The 18,237-nt window shown below is 41.4% G+C and overlaps 1 protein-coding gene across 3 annotated transcripts in view; it reads right to left on the reverse strand.

Moving 5' to 3' along the window:
- The window catches only part of PLD5 (phospholipase D family member 5), a 484,123-nt gene extending 466,902 nt beyond the window's left edge, over nt 1-17,221 (reverse strand). For 2 of the 3 annotated variants that reach the window (XM_007535606.2, XM_060192042.1), the window contains exon 1: nt 16,551-17,221. In XM_007535606.2, coding sequence (XP_007535668.1) covers nt 16,551-16,739 — 189 coding nt within the window. In that variant the 5' untranslated portion in view covers nt 16,740-17,221. The remainder of the gene's footprint in view (nt 1-16,550) is intronic. The other variant, XM_007535607.2, reaches the window with a different exon arrangement.
- Between the last annotated feature and the right edge of the window lie 1,016 nt (nt 17,222-18,237).

Genomic DNA, 18,237 nt, shown 5'->3' on the forward strand with positions numbered 1-18,237 from the left:
TTATAGCCATACAATCACATATTAAACACCAAGAAAAAGCTCAAATGAACAACCTTACTGCACACCTCAAGTACTTAGAGGAAGAGGAACAAAGGAACCCTAAAGCAACAAGAAGGACAGAAATCACTAAAAGTAGAGCAGAAATAAACAACATCAAAAATAAAAGGACCATACAAAAGATCAATGAAGCCAAATGTTGGTTCTTTGAAAGATTAAACAAAATTGACAATCCCCTAGCCAAACAAAAAACAGAGAAGACTCGAATTAATAGAATTCTAAACAATGGAGGAGATATCACAACTGACACCACAGAAATCCAGAGAATCCTGTGAAACTTCTATAAAGAACTATACACCACCAAGCTAGAGAATCTGGAAGAAATGGAACAATTCCTAGAATCATATGCCCTTCTAAAACTGAACCAAGATGAACTACAAAACCTAAATGCACCAATCACAGACAAAGAAATTGAAACCGTTATTAAGAATCTCCCCAACAACAAAAGTCCTGAACCAGATGGCTTCACAAATGAATTCTACAAAACTTCCAGGAACGAGTTGGTACCCATACTTCTTAAGCTTTTCCATAAGATTGAAGAAACAGGAATACTCCCTTCCACCTTTTATGAAGCCAACATCACCCTGATACCAAAAGCTGATAGGGACACAACAAAAAAGGAAAACTACAGACCAATATCTCTGATGCACATAGATGCCAAAATATTAAACAAGATCTTGGCCAACCGGATACAGCAACATATCAAAAAGATTGTTCATCACGACCAAGTGGGATTCATCCCAGGAATGCAAGGCTGGTTCAACATCCGTAAGTCAAACTATGTAATTCACCACATCAATAAAAGCAAAGCCAAAAACCACATGATTATCTCAATAGATGCAGAGAAAACCTTTGACGAAATCCAACACCCATTCATGGTCAAAACTCTACAAAAAATGGGAATAGATGGGAAATTCCTCAAGATAGTGGAGTCTGTATATAGCAAACCTACAGCCAACATAATGCTCAATGAACAGAAGCTGAAAGCATTCCCCCTCAGATCGGGAACTAGTCAGGGCTGTCCATTGTCACCGTTACTCTTTAACAAAGTATTGGAAGTTCTTGCCATAGCAATCTGGCATGAGAAAAGAATCAAAGGAATACAGATTGGAAGGGAAGAAGTCAAGTTCTCACTATTTGCAAATGATATGATAGTATACATAGAAAAACTTAAAGAATCCAGCAGAAAACTACTGGAAGTTATTAGGCAATATAGCAAGGTATCAGGCTACAAAATCAATGTACAAAAATCAGTGGCATTTCTTTATGCAAACACTAAATTTGAAGAAGAAGATATCCAGGAATCACTCCCATTTACTGTTTCAGCAAAATCAATCAAATACCTAGGAATAAAGTTGACCAAAAATGTGAAAGACTTGTATACTGAAAACTATGAGTCGCTACTCAAGGAAATAGAAACTGATACCAACAAATGGAAAAATATCCCATGCTCATGAATTGGAAGAATAAATATCATCAAAATGAATATTCTCCCCAGAGGCATATACAAATTTAATGCAATACCCATCAAAGTTCCACCATGCTTCTTTAAGAGAATAGAACAAATACTACAATCATTTATCTGGAACATGAAAACACCTAGAATTGCCAAAACCATCTTAAGGAAAAGAAACAGAAATGGAGACATCACACTCCCAGACCTGAAACTATATTATAAAGCCGTCATCATCATCAAAACAGCATGGTACTGGAACAAAAATAGGTACACAGACCAGTGGAACAGAATTGAAAGCCCAGAAATAAATCCCCACACCTATGGACATCTAATCTTTGATAAGGGGGCCCAAAGGATTAAATGGAAGAAGGAGGCTCTCTTCAATCAATGGTGCTGGGAAAACTGGGTTGTAACATGCAGAAGAATGAAATTGAACCACTCTATCTCACCATAAACAAAAATCAACTCCAAATGGATCAAAGACCTAGATGTCAGACCAGAAACAATCAAATACTTAGAGGAAAACATTGGTAAAACAGTTTCCCACCTACACCTCAAGGACGTCTTTGATGAATCATACCCAATTGCATGGAAGACTAAAGCAGAAACAAACCAATAGGACTACATCAAATTGAAAAGCTTCTGCACATCCAAAGAAACTATTAAACAAACAGAGAGAACCCTCACAGAATGGGAGAATATCTTCACATGTCATACATCAGACAAGAAACTAATCACCAAAATATATAAAGAGCTCAGCAAACTTAGCACCAAAAAAGCAAATGACCCCATCCAAAAATGGGCAGAGGATATGAACAAAACTTTCACCTCAGAGGAGATCCAAAAGGCTAACAAACATATGAAAAACTGCTCTAGGTCACTGATTATCAGAGAAATGCAAATTAAGACAACACTAAGATACCACCTCACTCCTGTAAGAATGGCATACATCAAAAAGGACAGCAGCAACAAATGCTGGAGAGGATGTGGGGACAGAGGAACCCTTTTACATTGCTGGTGGGAATGTAAATTGGTCCAGCCTCTCTGGAGAGCAGTCTGGAAAACTCTCACAAGGCTAGACATGGACCTTCCATATGATCCAGTAATTCCTCTCCTGGGGTTATACCCCAAGGACTCCATAACACCCAACCAAAAAGAGGTGTGTACTCCTATGTTCATAGCAGCACAATTCATAATAGCTAAAACCTGGAAGCAACCCAGGTGCCCAACAACAGATGAGTGGCTGAGACAGCTGTGGTATATATACACAATGGAATACTATGCAGCTGTCAAGAACAATGAACCCACCTTCTCTGACCCATCTTGGACAGAGCCAGAAGGAATTATGTTAAGTGAGCTAAGTCAGAAAGATAAAGATGACTATGGGATGATCCCACTCATCAACAGAAGTTGAGTAAGAAGATCTGAAAGGGAAACTGAAAGCAGGACCTGACCAAATTGTAAGTAGGGCACCAAAGTAAAAACCCTGTGGTGAGGGGTAGACATGCAGCTTCCTGGGCCGGTGGGAGGTGGGAGTGGGTGGGAGGGATGGGTCACAGTCTTTCAGTGGTGGGAATGGTGTTTATGTACACTCTTAGTAAAGTGTAGTCATATAAATCACTAGTTAATTAATATGGGGGGGAAATTAATTGTATGTCTCGAAGTTTTTTAAAACACAGACTGAATCTTTTTAATATATAGGCTGTGTATTTGATATGAGGACTCTCTCAAAACCTAGACCAAGTAGATCAGAAGCAACCAATAGCACAGCTATATACAAGATACTGGGTACTGTACAGCAAACCCTGACAAAAGGACTTTTCAAAGTTAACCCAATTACCAAATAATGTGATGATAACATTAACTATCCATTGTCTTTTGGAACCCTAAGACAGCAGGAACCTCACATCTCCACTATAGAGCCTCTACTTCCCCCAGTCCTGGAACCCTTGGATAGGGCCCACTTTCCCGTATGCCTCTCCCAATCCATATCAAATATTATTGCACCTGCCAATCACAACCTAATCAACACAACGATTGCCACCTCAACATGCTTCTTCACTTCAGACTGTGTCCAGAGACTTCACATGTGCAATGACAACCCTTCAGCTTCATTACTTGGGTGATAACTTTCCTTTCATAGTATACTCTAGTTCCATCCCAGGTGGTTCACTTTCTAACAATTCCCAAAACCTAGATATAGACCAGGTTCTGTGAGAGAGAGCATATGTTCACACGTATCCATAAACTACTGCAAAATATATACCTGAAAGCAGAAGTACACTAGAGTATGCAGTGAGTATCCCCTAATACTTCCTCTCCATTATTCCAAGCTTTGGGTCCATGATTGCTCAACAATTTGTTTGGCTTTGTATGTTAACTCTCTTTTCAGTCACCAGGTCCAGATATCATCAGGATGCCGGCCAGGCTTCCCTGGACTGAAGACCCCTCCAATGTGTCCTGGAGCTCTGCATCCCTGGCGACCCACCCTACTAGGGAGAGAGGCAGACTGAGAGTATGGACCAACCAGTCAACACCCGTGTTCAGCGGGGAAGCAGTTACAGAATCCAGACCTTCCACCTTCTACAACCCACAATGACCCTGGGTCCACGCTCCCAGAGGGATAGAGAATGGGAAGGCTATCAGGGGAGGGGGTGGGATATGGAGACTGGGTGGTGGGAATTGTGTGGAGTTGTACCCCTCCTACCCTATGGTTTTGTTAACTAATCTTTTCTTAAATAAAAGAAAAAAAATTTTAAAAGAGATAAAAGACAAAGCATCAAGAAGCTCAGAAGTTCCCAAACAGAATTAACCCAGACATAAAGACACCAAGAAATATCATGTTTAGATTGAAAAGTAATTGGGATAAAGGAAGGATCCTGAAGTCTGCAAGAGAAAAAGAATCACTTACAAAGGAAACCCCATAAGATTAGCAGCAGATTTCTCTATACAAACACTAAAGGCCAGAAGAGAATGGAAATATATATACTGAGGCCTCAATGAGAAAGGCTTTTAACCAAGACTACTGTATCTTGCTGACTGTCATTCAAACTAGATGGAGGTGTAAAAACCTTCTCAGACAAGTAACAGTTGAAGGAATCACCAAGCCTGCCCTAAAAGAAGTTCTGAAAAGTCTCATAAACAATCACATCATCAGAAAGATGCCATATACCAGACCACTAAAATTTTAGAATAATGGCATTAAAGTATCTTTATTCTATAATAATAAATGTCAATGGCCTGAATTCACCTACTAGAAGGCACAGAGTAGGAAGATGGATCAGAAAACACAACCCATCCATATGTTGTCTGCAGGAATCCCACCTAACTCAGTAAGACAAACACAGACTCAAAGTAAAAGGATGGAACACAACAGCCAATGGACCACAAAAAAGGGCAAGAACAGCTATTCTCAATCTGACATGCTAGATCTTAAACAAATAAAATTTAAAAAGATAGAGATAGACATTACTTAATGCTCAGAGGATCAATTCATTAAGAGGTCTTAATGATTATTAACATCTATGCACCCAATGAGAGGCCATCTAAATAAATCAAACATCTACTGAAAGATCTACAGGAAAAAAATTAACAGCAACACAGTAATTGTAGGGGATTTCAACAACCCCTGGATTTTAGACTAGAAACTATCAAATACTTAAAGGAAATATTGGCAGAACTCTTTTCCATTTAAATTTTAAAGGTACCTTCAACGAAATGAATCCAATTACAAAAAAAAAAAGTTGAACAATAAACAAAAAGCAGAACTTGGACTGGGTTGGGTGTTTTACACCAAAGTAAAGGACTCTGGGGCAGGGCAGGGAGGGCTCAGGTCCTGGAACATGATGGCAGGAGTATCTAGAGGAGCATTGAATTATTAGGTGGAAAACTGAGAAATGTGAACATGGGTAGATGGCACAATGTTTATGCAAAAATACTCATTTCTATGGCTCCAAAGTCCCAGGTTCATGGTGAATTTACCTTCTTTTCCCCATCTCAAAGACATCATGTTAAGTGACATCAGTCAGAAACAAAAGAATGAATATGGGATGATCTCACTCAGAGACAGAGTTGAAAAACAAGATCAGAAGGGAAAACTCTAAGCAGAACTTGTACTGGAGTTGGTGTATTGCACAGAAGTAAAAGCCTCTGGGGTGGGGGGAGGGTTTAGTCCTGAAACATGATGGCAGAGGAGGACCTAATGGGGTTTGTACTGTTGTATGAAAATGTTATACATATACAAATTATTGTATTTTACTGTTGACTGTAAACCATTAATCCTCCAATAAAGAAATTTTTTTTTAAATGTCAATATGAAAGTGAAAGAACAGAATTCAAAAAGTTTTTGATAGGTTAAATTAATGGAATAAAATTTACTATGTATAAATATAAATGTAATATAAATATTTAATATAAATAAAATGTAAATATATTATAGTATAATATATAAATATCAATAAATATATTTTCATATAAGTATAAATAAAATATTTATTGGGAGTTGGGCTGTAGCACAGCAGGTTAAGCACAGGTGGCGCAAAGCACAAGGACTGGCTTAAGGTTCCCAGTTCGCACCTCCAGCTCCCCACCTGCAGGGGAATCACTTCACAAGCGGTGAAGTAGGTCTGCAGGTGTCTATCTATCTTTTTCTTCCCCTTTCTGTTTTCCCCTCCTCTCTCCCATTTCTCTCTGTCCTAGCCAACAACAACAATAATAACTATAACAATAAAAAACAACAAGGGCAACAAAGGGGAAGAAATAAATAAGCATTTTAAAAATTAAAAATAAAATATATATTTATATATAAATAAAAATGAATGCTATGTGTAAATATCTATTTTAAGTTATACTACATTGGAGCTATTGTATTACACTCTGAATGTCTAAGAAAATACAGGGTGGGGGTAGATAGAGTAATGGTTATGCAAAGAGACTCTCATGCCTGAGGTTACAAAGTCTGAGGTTCAATCCCTTGCACTGTCCCAAGCCAAAGCTGAGCAGTGCCCTGGTTAAAACAAAAATAGATGGTAGTAAAGACACTCTGACTCTTGACATATGGACAGTTGCAGAATAGACTACACATGTGAGTGAAAAATGAAGATATCTATGACTGGAAAATAGCTTTTAAGAACCCTTAGGCATAACTTAGGCAAACCTGCAGTTTGATTCAGTGTCATTGACATGTTGCTTAATCACTGGTAAATGTTTCAATATCTTCTCTTTATTGTCCCACACCTATAAAATATCATTAATAAATGTATCTAGTTATTTAAAAAAATTATATATTTGGGAACACAGCTCACATGTGAATAATAGACTTTAGGATGAAATTAGCATATGACTGATGTCAGCCTGACAAGCACAAGTTATTTAAGCCATCTGTTCCTGAACACTCTCAGTGCCTGCTCTGTTACCCAGGACCTACCATGCTGCACCCCCCAGGACCAAACATGTGTAGCTGGGCACTGGCAACTAGTCTCTGTTCCTGCTACATACATGCTGTTTCCGCCGCCCTGGTCTTCTCTCCAGGACCTGAACATTGTAGCAGAGTGCTAGTACTAGCTTAAGAGTTGTGGCTCTTCACCATCAGGACTAGAAAATCTTTGCCCCATTGTCTATTTCACTGTACCTAAATAACCCACAATGTAATAAATCTCCCATTTGTTTAAACCTCACGACAAAACCCATTAAGTCTTTTATTTTTTAATTACAAAAATATAATGATATATCAAACACGATATGTCACAGACTATGATGATACTAAAAGAAGTCAATAAGCCACACCCAACAGAGTTCAAAGTCAATAATTCTTCAAAACAAACTGAAATGTCAACCCACAGTGAGGGGAGCCCATTAGTGGAACAGATGTATGCTGCCTATACTAGTGACAACACACTAATGGACACAACACTGAGATCCATTAGAACATACTCAGGAGACATCTATACTTTCATTTCTTGATAGATGGTTTAGTGATGCAAAGAATCCTGCATCAGCCTAGGCCAGGCTTTGTCTGACTTGTTTATCTGAAGAATCACAGGAGGGCTGGGGAAAGAGTGGAGCAATAAGGCAACAGACTTGTCTGTCCAAGGCCCCGAAGGTCCTAGGTTTAGTCCCTTGTATGTACCACCATATATGCAAGAACTAAGCATCACTCCTGTCTCTCTCTCACACATCTCTCTTCTCTTTTGTTAAACAAGTCTCAAAACAAAACAATAATATGTAAGTATAGAAAGTGGTATTTTTCTGGTTATAAGTTTGCTTTTTTAATAGATCATTTTAAAGAATCTTTCCCTTAGGCATAACTTTGCCTTTCAGTGCTTTACTGATCTGCTCTGTGGGGTTTAATACTTTCATGAACCTGCTCTGTGGGACATAAATGGCATTACATAATATGAGCCTAAGCCATGGTGACCAAATTTGCTCCAATATATTTATTCTTTGCTCATCTTGTAAATAACTGATTCCAAGATGCAAATACACACTTGGCATTTATTTACTATTCGCTAATAACAAAAACTATCTAAGCAGGTACTAATTCAGTCAGCCTTGGAAAAGTCTTTTTTTTTTAATTAAGTGCTTACTAAACTAAGCAAGATACCAAGGTTCACAACAACAAAGGTGAATATTAAAAATTCTCTTTCCTACCCTTTAAAAAATTGTCTCTCCTGCTTTCATTTTCCATTTAAAATAAGCCCGCTGATCTACCATGCAGATATACCAAATGCTGTCCGACTTAATTTCACAAGCACAGAGCTGAGAAGGAAAACAAGCATTGATGATGGTACAAGAGTAAGAAGAAAAAGAATCAGCCCCAGAATGACCTGGGCAAAAGCATGGGCTCACAGATCCAGGGCACATCCAGGCAGCCAAAAGAGGAGAGAAGGAGAAGGAAAGAAACTAACAGAACACGATAGTGAGTTGGCCTATTGGCAAAAGTCCTCACGTACTGTGGGACCAAGATTAAAATGTCAGCAGGTTGAACTTCAATGAGAAGTCTGATCACTCTCTGGTAAGCTAAGGAGTCAGACAGTGAAAGGTGATTGGCTACACATCAAAACAGTGATGGCTTTGCTGTGTTGTAAGCATCCTAGTGAGCTAGTCATTTGTTTGTTCTCTTCTAGAAATGTCTTTTCTTCTTCTGGGTCCCATAATGCATTTTACACTCTTTTTGAAGCAAGGTTTGGCCCAGAGACTTTCCTTAGCCAGTAAGTGTATGCCTATATGGAAACTCCAGCATTCCCAGGAGACAATTTTTTTCTTTTCTTTTTCCTAACAGAGAGAGAGAGGCAGAGGAGAGACACATTGCAGCACTACTTCACTGTTCCTGAACTTCCACATCACAAATGGGAACCAGGAACTCTAATGCGGGTCCTCAAGCAAGGTGATGGAGCATTCTACTGAGTGCACCACTGACGGTCCCCTCAGATGAACTGCAGTACAGATATAAAAAAGACCTCAGAGAGCTCCTCACTCCTCACACCAGGTGAACAAACAGCAAGACATGACTGTTGATGGCATAAGAAATAACCCTTACTAGACAGCTAATCCACCAGCACTGTGATCTTGGACTTTGCAGTTTGAAAAATTTCAGAAAGAAATGTTCGCTGTATATAAGTAACCTAGTCTGTGGTATTACTATATCATAGCCCAAATAAACTAAAGCACCTGCTAACCTGAACAGATAAGAAATAAGGAGAAAAAAAAGTCTTTTTTGGGGGGGGTGGGGGATGAGCAAGGAGAGGGTAGAAATCGAGTTCCTAACATAGCAGACTGTGGATCACACAGCAGACACATGGATTGCTTCCTTGAAGCATCAAATCTGAAAGTCTTTCAAGGGTAGATGTGAATGTATGACCCAGTGACTGAATCATTTGCCAAAGATGACCAAGATAATAAGAGGCAGAGTCAGAACAACTAGAGTCCAACTCTTAACCACACTTTGGTAAGAGCAAGTTGGAGAGAAAATAACGCATTCCCATTCTGTACCCATCACCAGGAAACTTCTACATTCACACTTGGTAACTGGGCAGAAAAGAATTGCTTCTGTAACTCTGTCACTTAGGAAAAGAAAATAAAAGATAGAAATTCAATATTTATCATCATTATCAGCAAAAGATAACTTAACGTTATGCTGTCCTCTGAGAAAATCAAATCATATTAAATGGTTACTTTCAAAATGTCCCAGCTCTGAAATGAATGCAGTTTTAAATGTGATCATGAGCTGTGAGCTCAGACCAATAGGGACTCAGGTTACACAGGTTCTGGTGCTAAACATAAATATATATATGGGCCTTGAGTCGGGTGGATAGTTAATAATAGTAAATAATAGTTAATAATAGTAAATAGTTAATTTTAGCCACAGAATTTTTTTCAAGAATGGGAGCTACTCTCTGCTCTAATACAGCTTTGTAGCCCTCTGACATCATTTTCTCAGACAACATTTTTATCCAACTTCATACTATCAAACTCAAACAAAAACTACCATAGTCATGGGCCCCTAGAAACATGCCTAAAATGAACTTCCTAGCTTTCTTCCACCCCTTAAGAGGTCTAATCTCATCTGCTCTGTTCCTACTTTTTGGTTCCTATTTATTAACCATTTTGTTACACTTTAATGACCTGCCATCTTCCCGATTCCATGTTGCATATACTACAATGATTCTAGCATGACTTCACCAAGCAGATGAGATGACTTCACCAGTGTGTTCTATAACCTTGCCTCTCCAGAGCTCTATCCCACTAGGGAAAGATATAAACAGTCTGGGGGTATGGATAAACCTGCCAAAGCTCATGTCCTGTGGAGAAGCAAATAAAGGAGCCAGAACTCCTATCTTCTGTACCCCCAAAACAATTTTGATCCATACTCCCAGTGGGGGAGAAGTCATAGGAGGAAGAGGGTAAGAGGGCTCTGAATTCCCAACTCCATCAGTTCCCAGAGAGAGAGAGAGAGAGAGGAAGAAAGAAGGGTGTAGTATTACTCCATTTGGATGTAGTAATAGGGTCTCGAGTGACTTGGATGGGAACGGAGGATTGGACCCGTAAGAAAAAGAAGGCAATTAGATATAAATGTAGACAGGCGGTTGTAGAGATGATGGTTAGCCTATGGCTGCAATCTTGGGAGAACTGCTGTGGTTTGCAGTGAAGAGATTGGGAATTCAGAATTCTGGTGGTGGGAATGGTGTAGAATTATAACCCTACTGACATGTATTTTTGTAAATTAATATTAAATCACTAACAATTTTTTTAATGGCCTACCTCTGAAAAAGACTGAAGAAGAAAACAGGTTGGGTTAGGGTTTAAAAAATTACATTGTGGGGGCTGGGCAGTAGCATAGCGGGTTAAAACACACATGACCTGAAGCGCAAGGACCAGTTTAATGATCCTGGTTGGAGTCGCTCAGCACCTGCAGAGGGGTCACTTCACAAGCAGTGAAATAGGTCTGCAGGTTTTTTCTTTCCCTCCCCCTCTCTGTTTTCCCCTCCTCTCTCAATTTTTCTCTGTCCTATCCAACAACAACAACAGCAATGATAACATACACCATATAACAATAAATACAACAAGTCCAACAAAATGGGAAGAAAAAATGATCTCCAAGAACAGTGGATTTGTAGTGCAGGCACCGATGAACTGCAGTACAGATATAACCCTGGAGGAAAACGATAACCCTGGAGGAAAAAAAAAAAACACTGTGGGGGCTGGGAGGTGGCACACAAATGAATAAATATTCCAGTGATAAGTTCAAGGACTCAAAGTCAGGAATGGTGAAGCAGTGCTGAAGTTCTCTCTGTATCTCTCTCTCTCTCCTTCCTTCTTCCATCCCTATCTATGCCTCTTTGCTCAATTTTTCTCTGTATATTTTTTTAATGTTAAACAAAAAGAAAGAAAGAAAAAGAAAAAATGGCCAATGAGAGCAACAAATTCATCATATAGGCACTGAGCCCCAATGATAAGCCTGGTGGCAATGAAAATAAATAAACATATATATATATGTATATATATATATAATTTCTTTATTGGGTAATTAATGTTCTACATTCAACAGTAAATACAATAGTTTGTACATGCATAACATTTCCCAGTTTTCCATATAACAATACAGCCCCCACTAGGGCCTCTGTCATCCTTCTTGGATCTGCATTCTCCCCATCCACCCACCCCAGAGTCTTTTACTTTGGTGCAATATGCCAGTTCCAGTTCAGGTTCTACTTGTGTTTTCTCTTCTGAAAAAAAAAATATTTTTTTTATTTTTTATTTAAGAAAGGATTAATGAACAAAAACATAAGGTAGGAGGGGTACAACTCTACACAATTGCCACCACCCAATCCCCATAACCCACCACCTCCCATGATAGCTTTCCCATTCTCTAGCCCTCTGGGAGCATGGACCCAGGGTCGTTGAGGGTTGCAGAAGGTAGAAGGTCTGGCTTCTGTAATTGCTTCCCCCAAAATATATATTTTTTAAACACCCTGTGCTTCTCTTACTTTGCTAGACCATAATCCTTCATATTTACATTATATCTAAAGTAAACACAAGGCAAATATCCTTGTTTCAAAGAATAAGATTTTAGCTATCTCCCAAACCAAAGGCAGTCTAAAGAAATCGGTCTTATGTGTCCTGGACCTCAGTTTCCCCAGAGACACACCTTACTAGGGAAAGAGAGAGGCAGACTGGGAGTATGGACCGACCAATCAACGCCCATGTTTAGCGGGGAAGCAATTATAGAAGCTAGACCTTCTACCTTCTGCAACCCTCAATGACTCTGGGTCCATGCTCCCAGAGGGCTAGAGAATGGGAAAGCTATCATGGGAGGGGGTGGGTTATGGAGATTGGGTGGTGGGAATTGTGTGGAGTTGTACCCCTCCTACCTTATGTTTTTGTTCATTAATCCTTTCTTAAATAAAAAATTTAAAAAAAAATTTTTAAGAGTCAAAACACAGACAGTGATTTCTTGTGGTCTTTGTTCACTTGAGGCAAGAAGGGTCTCTCTGGGGTCTCTTTTATATGTGCACTCTCTTCATCAAAGCTACATCTTTGGGCCCCCAGGTGGAGCATCTGGTAAAACACACACATAAGGACAAAGGTTCAAGTCCTTGGTCCCTATCTGCAGGAGGGGTAAGGTGAGGGTGGAGTAAGCTTTCAGAAGCAGTGAAGCCAATGTGAAAATGAAAGCTTTCAGAAGCAGTGAAAGCCAATATGAAAGACAATGTTTTTTTTTATTTGTTTATTCATTTTTTATATATTTATTTATTTTCCCTTTTGTTGCCCTTGTTGTTTTTTATTGTTGTAGTTATTATTGTTGTTATTGATGTCATTGTTGAATAGGACAGAGAGAAATGCAAAGAGGAGGGGAAGACAGAGAGGAGGAGAGAAAGATAGACATCTGGAGACCTGCTTCACCGCCTGTGAAGCAACTCCTCTGCAGGTGGGGAGCTGGGGCTTCAATGGGGATCTTTATGCAGGTCCTTGCGCTTCGCACCACGTGCGCTTAACCCACAATTCTACTGCCCGACTCCCGAAAGACAATGTTTTATGCATGATCACAAACTGTACTTTGCCCTGAAATTCTGAAGTGAAACCAAAAGTCAGAATTCATGCAAAAACAAAAAACAAACAAACAAAAAACCTTCATTGCAGCTTCCAATAATGACTTAAGAAGGGAATAATCCCCTCACAGCCCTCCCACCAGATCCTGGGTCTTCCATATATGCAGTCTATATTCAGGCTCACTATTCCATTCAGATAGAAAGGGAATGAGAAAAAGAAAATGAGAGGCCTGGCAGTAGTGCATCCAGTTAAGCATATATAGTACTAAGCACAAGGACCTGTACAAGGATCCCGGTTAGAGCCCCCCAGCTCACCACCACCTGCAGGGGGGATGCTTCACAAGTGGCAAAGCAGATCTGCAGGTGTCTCCTTCTCTCCTTCTTTACCTCCCTCTCCCTTCTCAATTTCTCTCTGTCCTATCCAATAAAATGGAAAAAATTGCTTCCCAGAGCAGTGGATTCATACTGCTGGCACTGAGCTCCAGCAATAACCCTGGAGGGGGAAAAAAAAAAAAAAACAGGAAAAGGGAAAAGCATCATAGCACTAGAGCTTCCTCTAGTACCATAGTAGTACTCTCTGTGTGATGCTGGGGTTCAAACTGGGCTACAGATATAATTAAGCAGACAACCTAAATAGGAACTATCTCTCTGGCTCACTTTTACTTATTTATTTTTTCCTCTAATGAATCTTCATTTTAAGTACAGACCAATCAATGACAGAATTTAAATTTAAAGACAGGATGCAAATATCCCAACACTTAACCAGTTCATGTTCTTTCTCCCTTGTCTAACATGGGGGTTAGTCCTCTAGTCCTTTAGGAAAGGTGATAAGTTATTCTCACTTTTAGTATAGTTGGTGACAAAAATATATTCTTTGGCTGTCACTTTACATCTTGTACTTTCAAATGAAGACATGCCTCTGAATCTGGACAGAGTCCACACACAGCCACATTTCATTTCAGGGAATTCCCTTCCTGCAATGACTAAATGTGTGTGTCATTTGAAGCCATAATTTATTTATGTCCTTACTTAATACGCTACTGATACTTAAAGTACCAGTAAAAAGAATAAGCTGATGGTTTACATGGATATGAGAGCCACCAGAAGTATTAGCTCATTTCTAATCTAAGGAAATGGTAGTTATCCACTTGATCAACAGATCAAAGGAGTTGTTTATTTGTTGCCATATATCAACTTCTAGTTTCCTATGACACATTCATTATCTCTGCAAAAATTTATATGAGATTGGTGCTGCAAATGTTCAAAATGTCTATAACAAAACCATCATTACATTTTCATACTTTATGTGGCAATGACACACTAAATTGCATTTGTTATATTTAAATTTCAGTTATCTAATTAGAAATCAATATAAAACATCATGAAACATCGTGGTGCATGCAACATAAGATGTATGTCATAAATATTCAAGGCTTGGATGCAGATAAAATGTACATTTATGATAAATTTACTTTCAGAGCACATTCATAAATAATATCTCATTTTAAATGTCTATAGGCATTTCAAATGAGCAAGATATTATCACTGAGAAAACTAGAAGCAAAGTCCCCTTGGAATTGAAGACAAATGTAAAGGAAAACATTAGAACTTAATAGGTATGTGTCATGAAATGTTTTTCAGAAAGCAAACAAAAATGTTATGCTGGTCTAAACAACAAATGAGGTGATTGACTTTTATTTTAATGACTACAGTGATCTCTTATAAAGCATCTGAGTGCAGATGAAAATGAATTCTCACATACTTTCAAACAACCAGACCTTTGTTTCTCTTTCTAACTCCTCAGGAGAGGCTGAGCACCCTACACTGTTCCAGAAGGATTGAGGCTACTTGGTTCACCATGGTATGACTTGGTATTTCCAGTAAAAACATAACAGTGAGAAACCATTTAAATAAGAGGCTTGCAATATCTGTGACTCAAGAAGACATAGCTATAGAAGGTTGCACTATTGATTTGCAGTAAGAAAATAAAAGAATTAGGTCGGCTAAAAACACAAGCTGCATTCAGAGTGAGACTGAAGTGAAAAGATACTCCACATCATTCTCATTCTAGACAATTCTCCCCAGTACAAAAATCAAAAACTCAGATGACATCAGTAGCCAAGTGATATGGGTATCTTGAAGATGCCCTGGTTCTACCGAACACACTCTCCCCCCCTCCTTTAAACTAATTAACACTATATATAACACTATATATTTTACATTTTTACAGCTAATTTTGGAGATGACATTTTTTATTATTGTGTATCTTTGCCTTTCAGTCAATTCAGTATCCCAGCAATCTCCTTCAGTTACTTCCACCCTTACTAAGGAAGGATCTGAGACATCCTTTAGATATTAAAAACTCGCTGTACACCAGACAGAGTCTGGTCCCCGACTCAAAGCTTTAAACTCCAACTTTCAGTGACTTAGGCCCCCCAGGTAAAAGGTAAAAATGGTCTCTGTTCAAATGATAAAAGAAACACTATTCGGAAGCTTCCTCCCTGAGAATCTGGTGCAGTGGTTGGAGGAGTGTGATTCCAAAGATTCCCTTTCTTATCTTTTTATTATGACTGGGGATGTGACACCCCCCCAACTCCCAAAACAAGAAAGCCTCCACATTCCATTAACAAGCTTAATTTGGATTGTGCAGCTCCTAGTCGGGTAGAAATAGCATCTTCTCCCACACTGGCTGTGCCACACTGGGAGATCCTTCTCACAGTTTTATTTCAACACTTGGCTTAAGGGAATGCCAGAGATCAGACCACTACACGCCTTTTCAGAGACTTTTCCTGGCAGAATGGCAAGCCTCAGGGGCTTGGTCCCAGGTTCACTACATCGCTGCATGCAGCCTGCTCTTGGGGTGGGGTGGAGACCCTCGCTTGCCAGCGCCCCCTGCCCCGCACTCCCTACCCACCAAGTGCCTGGCTCCCCGGCAGAGGCAGATGAACGACTTGCTCATTTGTAGGTATTTCACCTGGCAAATCGCAAAGCCCGCTCTAGTTGAGCTCAAGTAGAGAGAACTGCCAACTGCTTGTCCCAGCGGACACTCTGCAGAAAACTCTGCTTGTGCGCTGGCCCTCGCGACAGCTGTATAGAATCCTTAAGCTCCTTGTTTCTGGACAAAGTGAAAGAGCCCCAAAGACCCACGCAAGCACTCTCTCCAGCCCACCAATGTGCAATGCTGAGTTTCCTCCAAGCCAAACTTGGGGCTGTTCCATTGCATGTTCACCTCGGATGGACACCCCCCCCAAAAATTAATTAATTAATTAATTAATTAAAGCAATTCAAATCTAGGGGAGATCCTAGAAAGGCACACCCCTCCCCTCCAGGTCCTTTACTAGAAAGTTTAGGCGAAAAGCAACGGGCTTGCAGAGAGGACAGGAACCCTGCCACTTGCCCAGGTCTCCGCATCCGCCCCCCGCGAGTCCGGGGAGGTGGGTGTGCGCGCGGCATGTGCGGGGCTGAGAGCCCGGGGAGCGAGCTGCCCTTACGTGCTCCAGCTTGTCTTTCCTCCGGAGCCAGACGCTGGCGCTGTAATCCTGCTGCTTGACGCTGCTGTAGAAGTTCGCGCCCACTCGGGTCAGGCTCGGCGAGGGCTCCCTGGGGCGGCTTTTCAGCCTCATCTGCTCGAAACCCTCGTGGGGGGAGGCCGAGAGCCACTCGTGCTGCCGGATCTCCATGCTGACATGACCTGGCGGCGGTCGGCTCGCAGCTGGCTGGGGAGGGACGCGGGGGCGAGCAGGAGGCCCCGCGGGCGCGGGGAGGAGCCGCGGGTGCCGGGAGCCGAGCGCCGGCCGGGAGCGCGCTGCCTGGCGAGAGCGCTAGAGGAGCGCGGCTGGAGGAGGGCGGGCGAGGTCGGGAAGCAAGAGGGGAGAAGGGGTAGGGGGAGGATGGGAGGACGGGGCAGGGGCAACTGGGAGGCAGGGAAGGAGGGAGAGCTTGCTCTCCTGAGCCAGAGGAGCCCTGGGCAGCTGAGGTGGCCGCAAAGACGCCGGGTGGCTGTGGTCCCCGCTCTGCTCGCCGGCTCCTTGCGGCACCTACTGGGACCCGGAGCCGGCCCCCGAGGCGGGATCGCCGAGAGGCGACGGGGGCGAATGGGAGGGGCGCCCGCAGGTTGGCTCAATAAGGAACCGCCGCCGCCCGCCGCCCAGAGCGGGGTGGCGGTCCCAGTCCTCCACCGGTCTACACCGCCCCGTCTCCCATCTTTACTGGAAAGCGAAGGGCGACTGGAGAAGGGGGCGCAGTCACCACGCCTCCTCCCACCTGCTCACCCAGCGCCGCGACGGACCGCAGGGAGACACTCTGGAACCACTTCCGCCCTTCCCCCCACTACCACCCTGCAGCACCCTCCCAACACCCCCACCCTTCATCTCCCCTCCACACCCAAAGTTCAAGAACTTCCCACCACTGGAACCCAATTGTATTTGTCATGCCTGGGGATCTAGCGCTTGGGGCGCCCAGCAGCTCTGAGAATGGCCTTAATGATAGTGCTGCCTTGAGCTTTGCACACTCCTTCTGAGGTTCAGCATGCACAGCCTCCCCAGCACGGGAGCTGGGAGAGCAGGATGTTCCCCCAGCCTCCTGTACACCCAAACCCCTTGATTCTGAAAAAACGATTTCAAGGTTCTCTCTACAAGTGCTCACTACCTGGATTCTGTTCATGAGGTATAGATGGCCTAAGTACTGTGTAGTTATATATATATCCGAGCCCCTATTTTTATTACAAATGCCCCCCCACTCCCTCGCAGTCTTCAGTCAGGCATTCTTTTCCCCCTTGAGAATTAAGTGTGTGTGTGTGTGTGTGTGTGTGTGTGTGTATAGCATAATGGTTATGCAAAAAGATTTTAATGCCTGAGGCATCATAGCTACAAATTACATCTGCACCACCAAAAGCCTTAGCTGAGCGGTGGTGTGGGAAGACAAAAGAAAAGGAACGGAAAGAAGAATATATGTTAAGACTCAAACCTTAAATCTTCTTGTCCTTTTAAAGTCAGCATTTCAGAGCAGCATTTTGCTGTTTTACCAAATAAATAAATAGCCACTCTTGTTTAGGATTTTGGGGGCCAATTTAAACGAATGAGGGATGAATGAAAGTTGGAGAAGCATACTACAAAATGTTAAGAACTTGGGAACTTGATGGCGGTAGATAGCATAATGGTTATGCAAAGAGACCTTCAT

The sequence above is a fragment of the Erinaceus europaeus genome, chromosome 6, assembly GCF_950295315.1.
Source record: "Erinaceus europaeus chromosome 6, mEriEur2.1, whole genome shotgun sequence".
In the NCBI taxonomy this organism is placed as follows: Eukaryota; Metazoa; Chordata; class Mammalia; order Eulipotyphla; family Erinaceidae; genus Erinaceus; species Erinaceus europaeus.